The 9,250-nt window shown below is 45.6% G+C and overlaps 1 protein-coding gene across 2 annotated transcripts in view; it reads right to left on the bottom strand.

Moving 5' to 3' along the window:
* Positions 1–263: 263 nt before the first annotated feature.
* The window catches only part of Hexa (hexosaminidase subunit alpha), a 25,069-nt gene continuing 16,082 nt past the window's right edge, over positions 264–9,250 (bottom strand). For both annotated transcript variants that reach the window (XM_047541163.1, XM_047541164.1), the window contains exons 4-14: positions 8,241–8,287; positions 7,490–7,600; positions 6,556–6,657; positions 5,952–6,084; positions 4,788–4,968; positions 3,789–3,875; positions 3,455–3,527; positions 2,623–2,806; positions 2,337–2,427; positions 1,575–1,679; positions 264–510 (exon numbers count right to left, since the gene is read on the bottom strand). In XM_047541163.1, the coding sequence (XP_047397119.1) occupies positions 453–510; positions 1,575–1,679; positions 2,337–2,427; positions 2,623–2,806; positions 3,455–3,527; positions 3,789–3,875; positions 4,788–4,968; positions 5,952–6,084; positions 6,556–6,657; positions 7,490–7,600; positions 8,241–8,287 (1,172 nt within the window). In that variant the 3' untranslated portion in view covers positions 264–452. The remainder of the gene's footprint in view (positions 511–1,574; positions 1,680–2,336; positions 2,428–2,622; positions 2,807–3,454; positions 3,528–3,788; positions 3,876–4,787; positions 4,969–5,951; positions 6,085–6,555; positions 6,658–7,489; positions 7,601–8,240; positions 8,288–9,250) is intronic.

Below are 9,250 nucleotides of genomic sequence, written 5' to 3'. Positions count from 1 at the left end.
CCCCATATATTACAATCTTGGAGGTGTGACACAGAAGTGAAGTGACCAGGCTAAGGATGGGGGTGCAGTGACAACTCACAGGTTAAGCAGATCAGTAGAAAGGCACAGATTTCATTCCCAGCCCTCAACCCATAGGACCCTTCAAGGGCAGGTCTTGACCCCAACCTGCTGAACTCTATTGCTCTCAAGAGGCCAGTCCTAGATGCTCCCTTACCCTTGAGTCATTCACATTTTTTCTTTTATTTATACACAGGAAATCCAAATTCCATATAGAAAAATGCCACATCACTCTTTATTGAACACCAGTGCCAGCACTGGCCCCCTTCTCTCCAGGCACAGGGGCACGTGGGCAAGGGGCTCTTTCCCCCGGCCAGGATGCAGTGGAAGCCGGGCCCACTACTGCTCTCCTAGGGCCAGCACCCTCCGTGGTGCCTGGGGCTGCTGGCTGAGGTCTACTCAAACTCCTGTTCACAGTAGCCTATGTTGAGGGGCTGGGCCTGGACACCTCGCCTGCAAGAGGACATGAAGAAATGACAAGGTGAGCCCCATAGTCTTAGACCCCAGTAACACCTCCACCACAGTCAACAGCCTCTTTTCCCCCCATTTCAGTGAATCTCAAATGGTCGCTGTATACCAAAATTACTTGTGGATCTCACTTCCAGAAATTCTCACTTGGAGTGGGACAAAGTGTTGGCAAGAATCTGCATTCTGAATAGGTACCCTGGTGATTTGGTAAACACCTATTTCTAGTCAGCCTGTATTTGCACCTCAGTCCTAGATAACTTAGTCCCTTTGGAAAAGGTAGATGCTTAAGAGGTGCTCAATGTTCTTGGTTAACCATCCATTCTTGGTTCTATTCTAATATGCTTAAAGCAGTGGTGGTGGGGCCTGAGGTGCTGTCCAGTCCAGGTACTGGGCATGAACTCCTGTCCTTAGGTTTTAGACTCACTAGTTTGAAGCCCTGACAATCTCTTTCAGGGACAACGTGCTCACAGATGGCAAGGAACCTGCTCAAAGTCACCCAGTATATTACAGACAGTTGAGTCTTAGATCCTAGGATGTTTGACTCTCAGCCCAAAAGTTGGCTCTACACTAGGCTATGTCCCCTCAGTTCTCAAAACTTGTCAGTGACTGACAAGAAATGACTCTCACAAGGCCCAAGACATGGGTATCATGAGAGCTCATAAAAGCCAATTTGGTTCAAATCCTGCTTCTGAGTGACTATGGGCAAGGTACTTAACTTCTCTGTGCTTTAGTTGTCTATTTTTATTTATTTACTTGCTTTATTTTTGCAGTGTTGGGGATGGAACCCAGGGCCTTGTGCATGCTAGGTGAACACTCTGCCACTGATCTACACTATACCTTCAGTCCCTCAATCATATATTTTTGAAATGGAGGTAAAAAATTATCTATCTTAGGGACAATGGTAAAAACCCAGTGAGTCAGGGTACACTGTCTTGCCACAAAGTAAGCCTCTACAAGTGTTAGCTATTATCATTATGTTCTTCTCAGTAAGAGATTCCAAGCTCTGAATCTGCCTCACCCACTTTGGGAAGGACCCACAGCCTGCTTACCTCAGCAATTCACAGCGGAAGTGTGATAAACGTTGATAGGCAAACTTCACATCAGTCAGCGAATTCTTGCTCCATAGCCTCTCGGCAACAGCCCCTGCTCTGGGCCTGGAGGAAAGATGGCGTGTAGCAGATTAGACCTGTGTTCCCTGGAAACGTGCTGGATACACAGCCTACTAACTTTTGTTCAGGTCACAGAGTAGTTCAGGACCAAAGAATGTGACAGACAACTTGTTTCAAGTGAGAGCCTGGCTGACTGGCTCCAAGGAAGTTCTAGGGCTCAGCTCCATTTTTTGTTAAAATGTGGATAGTGATTCAGCGTTCCCCCTCTCCCAAAGAATTGGAAACAAGAGTAAACCTTAAAGGCATCATTAGTTGGTACTGACAACAGCAGATGGTCTGAAAATGTAAACTCAGTACACCTGACCATGCTTGGTAAGGCTACTGAGGAAATAGCAGAGGGGAATCTTATAGGTATCATGGACCCTCAATTTTGGAACCTGAGCAACTCACCTATGTTCTCCATGCATCCCTATCTCTGTATTTGGGAAGTGGTGATAGGGGTAGTGATTACCTAATGGGTTGCTAGAGGGACATATATGGAAGTCATATGTGGGAAGTATTACATGCAAACAGAATATAATGCAATGCCCTCACTCTCTCAGGGGGTTATTAGTGTGGAAGTGGCTGGAATGGAATTGAATCTGAAAAGGAGGGCCCCTGCCCTCAAGCCCAACCTTCCATTATCTCCCAGAAAGCCCTTACCAGAGCCTGGGGACTAGGTTTGTACTGTCCACATACTCTCCCCACATACAGGCCTCTCCACCAATCACCAGAGCCTTCTGCTCAGGGGTACCTGAGGGGAAACCACAAAGAGCCAGTGAGAGGTATAACTCTAGGTTTCCTTTTCCACCACTGTCCCAATGTGGCCCTCTCCCCAAACAGGCCATTTCATTTCTTAACCTGAAATATCTAGCCCAGATGCTCCTGCCTCCCTCCTGAGTCCCAGACCAGTCTTCTTTGGTCATCAAGGATAATGCCCTGCTTTCACCTTTAAAGCCCAGGGGCTCCACTTTATAGAAGTCCTTCCAGTCAGGGCCATAGGTTATACGGTTAAGGTACCAGGGGGCAGAAAGCAGGGCCCTGAAGCCAGCCTTAGTGATCAGTTCCATCTCCTTCATGTAGTCTACTGGTAACTCTTCTTGCCATACCTGTATGATAGTGTCTGGCCGAACCTGTTGCAAAAGATCAAAGGGCATTAATGGCATAGAACCAAGAAGTTTCATTGAACTCTTTCTTAGGCGAGCAACCCAGGCCTAAGGATGTATGTGTATGCCTTCTGTTTCCCAGCAGCAAAGGATATTTCTGAGCTCACACCCCACTGCAGAGCCAAGGAGTCCACGCACCCTAAGACAGCTCCCCGCTGCTCTCCTCCCCAATATAGAGATAGTAATACTGTCTGGCCACAGAGGGAGGCAAGCAGTGGAGCTCAGGAGACACCATGTCCAAGAGTCTCCAGATGTTTCTGGGGGTAGGACAAGGGCTGAGATCTTACTGATCAATAATGAAGGAGAAAGCAGTCCTGTTCTCTATGCCAGACCCTAGTCTCTGATTCAGGAAGGAAAATCCAGCCCATCAAGTCAGGAATCCTAAGTAACCAGTGATTAGTCTACAGTGCAGGAAGACAATGATTCTGACACCTAAACCTGGGGCTTACACCTGTGAGGTCTTTCTAGAGGAGGAAGGAGAGATGGCCCATGTGCTTGGAACTTTAAAAATTTTGTCCAAACTGGAGGATCAGTCCCTGCAGAGGCAAGGGAGGAGTAGGGAGACCAGAGGGAGATGTCATTAGAGGCTCCTTTTCTTCTCTGCCCCTGGCTCACCTTTACTTTATTATCAAACACCTCCTGCCACACCACATAGCCCTTGCCATAAGCAGAGACGATGTCCAGCAGCCTGGGAATGAGAGAAGTGTCAAGAAATATCTGCTCAGCTGTGTGCCAACACTCTGGGGCTTGAGCCTAGCCAGGGGGCCCATCCCTGACTGGAAGGTATCTTCCCCAAGACTGGTTCCCAATCACTCCAAACCAGAAGATAGGACATGGTGAACCTTCAGGTGCCCAGAGAGTTGTCAAGCAGGGCCCAGCTCTTATGTGGAAAGTGGAGGCCCCATACGCAGTAACCCCCAAACACACCCCACCCTCCTTCCTTCCTCACGTCTGGATGTAGAAAGACTCCAGTTGCTTGAAGTCATCGCCAAAGCCCTTCTTCTTCATGAAGGCTTGGATATCTGGGTTGGACTTCCTGAATCCCAAGAGAAAATAAAAAGTTAATTCTTTCACCACCCTGAAAGCCTACAGCCTGGCAATTAGTGACCTGGCCTCTTACAACTACCTTTTTTCACTTTTAAAAAAACCAAACCACTGAGGATCTCAAAAGTCCTAAATGTGCAAAGTGTGACCAAGCAAAGCTATGAGAAGGGGATGCTGACACAGACTGATAAAGGATGAATTTGGACCTTAAAGAGTCTAAAAAATCCAAACTCCCAAACAGAATTCATATTCATACTCAGGGTCCAAGGCTCAGCTGGGAGCTCCAGCACACTGGATTCTGACTTCCCTATCTGCTACTGTTCCAGCAGGAGCCAAGACTTGCTGTCTGTCACCTGCTGCAGATCCCTTGCCCCATAACATCTGCTTGCTCACATTGTTCTTCTGCAGGAATATTTTCCATTCCTCATGTCCCCCAAAGCCAAACTATTTCCCTGGATCCAACTCTAGTGCCTAATTCTGGATGAAGCTCCCACAGCCTCTTTTAAGCTCACAAGATCTGAGGGTTTGGACTTTATGATTTAATATCAATTGGACACTGTCATCTATTAATCTTGAATTCTGTTTCTTTATTCTTCAATCAGACTATTTCAAGCCTATGTAAATGGGGATTATTTTTCTCTATACTAGATTCTTCCAGGATAATTCTGAGTTTGGAGCTACTTATTCCACAAATATCTCAAGGATCTGAAAAAAAAAAGAGGAAGAGAGCGGTTCACATTGACAGCCCTGCCAAAGTCAGGTAGGGCCTCTCGGATGAGACAGACTGCTGTCCTGGAGGTTAGGCTCTGAGCAGCAGCAGCTGACCCAGGCAGCTATGCAGGGCCGACCTCTACTCTGAGTAAACAATTCATCAGGCGGGGTGCGAAGATCAAAGGGCTCATACCAGCAGGTGAAATCAACCTCATCTCCTCCAAGGTGAAGATAAAAATCTGGGAAGACAGAGCTGATCTCCAGGAAGAATGAGCTCATGAACTCATAGGTATTGTTGAGACTGGGGTTCACTGGTCCAAAGGTGCCAGAGGGCTGAGACTCAGAGTAGCAAGGAGTCAATAACCCAGGGATACCTAAGTCAACAGAGAACCCCACATAAATGTCAGACCCATCCAGGCACAGTGGCACATGCTTATAATCTCAGATACTTGGGAGACTGAGGCAGGAGGATCACAAGTTTGAGAATGGCCTGGGCAACTTAGTGAGACCCTGCCTCAAAAGAAAAGAAAAAGACCCATGTACAGTCCTACATGTAAGGACATTAAGTCTCATAAACTGAGACACCCATGTTCATAAACATCACACACAGGCATTCACAGGAACTGTAACCACCTCTTCAGTCACAATCAAAGAAATATAAGTATGTCCACAATCAGAGACAGGCTGGGTTACAACCAGCCAACTGTCAATGGATACACTCTTGCCCTGACACATTGCTTCCAGCAGAATTCACCCTTGCTCCAAAAGGACCCTCTCCTCAAGTAGCCTTAAGCGGTAAAGGACAGAGAACCTGATGTAGCCAATTTGGCACAATCTTTCCTATCTCCTCCTCTTTGTGGGATCAGCCATCGCCCAGAATTCTATACTTCCTAAGGGGCATTTCTCTTGGCCCAGAGGCTTCCCCACCTGTGGTTGAGACCAGGTGGCAGCCTCTTTCAATCTTCCTTTAACTAGTTCTGGGTTTTAGTTTGGGGCACTCTCAATAGGGTCTGGAGGTATATAGAAGAAAGAGGGTAAGCAGGAGTAGTGGCTGTCTGATTGACCTCTGGAGGCCACCCCAAGCTTCTTTCTATCAGATTCTACCCTGTGGATCAGATTCCTCACAAAAATCTGCATGGGCATCTAAGATGAATCTGCCAGTATTTTAAGAGTAAAAAGTGGCTTCCTTTGTCCAAAAATAAGTTCTTCTCATCTAAATTCCCAGGTAGGAAAAGTTTCTGGAAAACATTCTTCCAAGGTACATAGGTGGAACATGCTACATCCTAGAGCCAACACCCTGAATCCCTACTCTAAGAACCATCAGAAGACTCCCTCCAATCCCAGACATTATTCTTACCTGGTCCCCAGGACAAAGTGTGGCCAGGAGTGTCAAATTCTACCAGCACACGGATACCCCGAAGCCGAGCATATTCAATTACCTCCTTCACATCCTGTGCTGTGTAGATGTGGGTGACAGGGTTGTAGGACCCCTGGAAGATACAAGGTACCCTTCAGATCTCATTTTCTGAAGGCTATCAGAGTAGAAGATACTCAAAATGCTTCTAGTACTCCCCAAATATCAGAACACTTGCCATAACCCTTGGGTATCAGAGACTATCTTCAAGTATCTTTATAATAATCTCCCACATTACCACATGTACTGTTTTATCTGAGCATCATAATGCCAGTGAGATAAACAAAGTAGAGATTATTTCCACTTAACAGAATAAATATAAATAAAAGAAAATGAGGACAGGAGATTATTTTGATCCTGAAGGTCATGGAGCAAATTAATGGCAAAGTCTGCACTTGAATCCAAGTGTCCTGATTCCAAAGCTACAGTCCTTTTCCTCTGTCGGTGTGGCTGGTTAGGAAAAGAGCTATTGTCCTTGCCAGCAGGGGTTCCAGCCAGGCTCAGACAGGAACCTATTATAAGCTTAGGTGAGTGAGACAAGACATACCTTTCTGGTGAGCTCTGGAAAAGTGATGCTCTCATATGGGAAGGAAGAGTCATCTACAATATGCCAGTGGAACACATTGAATTTATTGTATGCCATGACATCCTGTAGGTCAGAGCACACACCATGAATCCATCATAGCCTCTCCAATTTCAGCCTCAAACTGGGCAAGTTGGCAGGCTGCTCCACACACCCCAACAAGGCTCAACCAGCCCCAGCTTGCAGTGAAGGACTTATATAGCTTATCAAACCTCCCCATCAGAGGGGGCCTGGCAGAGAAGGCCAGCACATTTCTTCTTTTCCCAGGACACATCCAAAGACAGCCAAAAGAGAAAAATTCTGGCCACATAGAGAAGAACACTGTAACTACTATGGTAGCCTGTTATCTTCCAAAAGTCACCAAATAGTCTTAAGATCTACACTTCTTCCTACCATATGCACTGGGTTATCTGACCAATGTTTATCAAATCATGAGAGCTGCTAGGAATTTAGTTGCCCTCAAACTCAGGTTGAGTTTCGAGGTTGAGGCTTCTGAACTACGTGTAAACTCCTGGGGTTCTACCAGAGGAGCAAAGGAAAAGGTAGACCCACAAGCTGGATGAGTAACTGTTGTCTAAGACTCCACCTTAAACTGAAGAGAGTTAAGAACTTCCTCGGATGAGACTTCAAACACATCTTTCCTATGACCTCACCCTAATTAAAGTAAGCTGGGCCTGGCTGAGGAGCCAATTCCCCAAAACCCTCACTGTACCCCTGGAAACAGCCTGACATAGGTCCACAGTAATCAGTGGCATAGATTTAAACCACTCGGGTTATTTTTTGAGTCTTGGAGCAGGTCATCTTCTACATTTTCCCCAGGGGCTTGGAGAATTACATATATCCCTTGCCCCATGGCCCCAGAACTCTATGCATGAAAAAGGCCTTAAGGCCTGGGTACCAGTGTGTCCAGTATGCTAAACAGTGGCAGGTAATGTCGAGAAGTATCCAACAGCAAACCCCGGTGAGGGAAGCGAGGGAAGTCCTCAATCTTCGTCTTGTTGATAAAGAACTGTGCAGACCAAGCATAGAACATGTCAGAATTCAAAGGGATTACTCCAAAATCCCTAAAAGTCAAATTGTGAATGTTCTGCAGGATAACTCTGTCCCTAAACACTACCCTCCACCAACCTCTATACCACCTTCCCAGAGGGCAAACATCTTGCCTGGCCAAATAAAACTGTCCCATACAGACTGGATTTTCCTGACTGTTACATGTTTATTTTCTTAAAGTAATGTGGTATCAAGGTCACTACTAAATGACTCAGAATAGCCACATTATAGTGACTCTAAACAGACCAAATCTACCAAACAAGTTCTCTATCCACATCTCTTCCTATACTCTTATAGGGATTATCAAAAACCACCGGATCAGGCTGGAGTTGTAACTCAGTGGTAAAGCACTTGCCTAGCATGTGTGAGGCACTGGGTTCAATCCTCAGCATCACATAAAAATAAATAAATAAAGGTATTGTATCCATCTACAACTAAAAATATTAAAAAAAAAAACAAAAAAACAAAAAAACAAAAAAAAAAAACAGCAGGACCCCACCTAAAGCAAAACAAGATTTTCCCAGGACTCTCATTATTTTCAAGGATTTTTGAGAAAACCTCAGAATTTATAAAGGAGCCCTTTTGAGGGCCATACTCACTGTGCCCTCAGATGATTTCCAAACCAGCTGGCTAAAAGTCTCCAAGCCTGGAGAAATGGAGAAACAGAATGAAAATTTGGGGAATCTTGGAAAGATCTAAATGAGGTAGAACATGATGTATGGGCACAGGGTGAAAATGGATATAGCGTAGATTTGATGATTCTCAACACTTATGAAAAGGAAATACCAAGAAGCCAGTTTCCATTTTGCTTCTGTATTTTATTTTGGGAGGTAGCAATATAAGGGGTTTCAGTGCCCTTCCATGCAATACTAACTGTCAAAACCCACACACCATCTCTTATCCATGTTTCCTGAGCCTTGAAGTTACAATAAAATGTAAGATAGCTAACTTATGGCCAAGCTAGACTGCAAGGGATTAAGGCTTTCCATGGATAAAGCCCATTGGGAGCTAAGAGAGTAAAGAAAGGGGGACCTAGGAAGGTCCACAGGCCTTCTCTCAGATTGAATTATGAAAAAGTAATCATAAGATTGAGCTTCTAAGGAGACTGAGGCTGGATCTGGAACACAAGGAATCACTACTCTTTAGCACTTGAGAGCAGACCAGCTGAGGTGAGGTGGGTGGCAACTGCCCCCAAAGGATTGCCCTGACACAGTCTCTTAGAGCCCATCAAGGTGCAAGCACATGTTCTCAATAGCTAGGGCCCCACCCATAAACTCACCAGAAGCCCTAGGAAGGATCTCCAGGGACCCAAAATTTTGAAATGAAAGAATCTATGAGACCTTAGTGGACCTAATGTGAAGCTCTCTGGAGTCTAAGAAGTGGACCCCTCCCTACTCTGACTCTGACACTTAGCAATCTAGAATCCCACATGCCCCTTCCCCAACCTGACTAATGAGCACCTGTAAAAAAGGTAGGAGAGGGAAGAGAAGGGAGTCAGTGTGCTGCTTCTCCAAAGAACAGAGAAAAGGCAGTGGATAAAGGCAAACCGAAACAAAGAGTTGAGTGAAAATTACCTCATCTTCCCTGGTAGAGACTTTACCAAAAGTAG

This window comes from Sciurus carolinensis, chromosome 2 (genome assembly GCF_902686445.1).
Source record: "Sciurus carolinensis chromosome 2, mSciCar1.2, whole genome shotgun sequence".
NCBI lineage: Eukaryota > Metazoa > Chordata > Mammalia > Rodentia > Sciuridae > Sciurus > Sciurus carolinensis.
The sequence above is the reverse complement of the archived record's forward strand: the minus strand, read 5'-3'. Positions and strand labels throughout refer to the sequence as shown.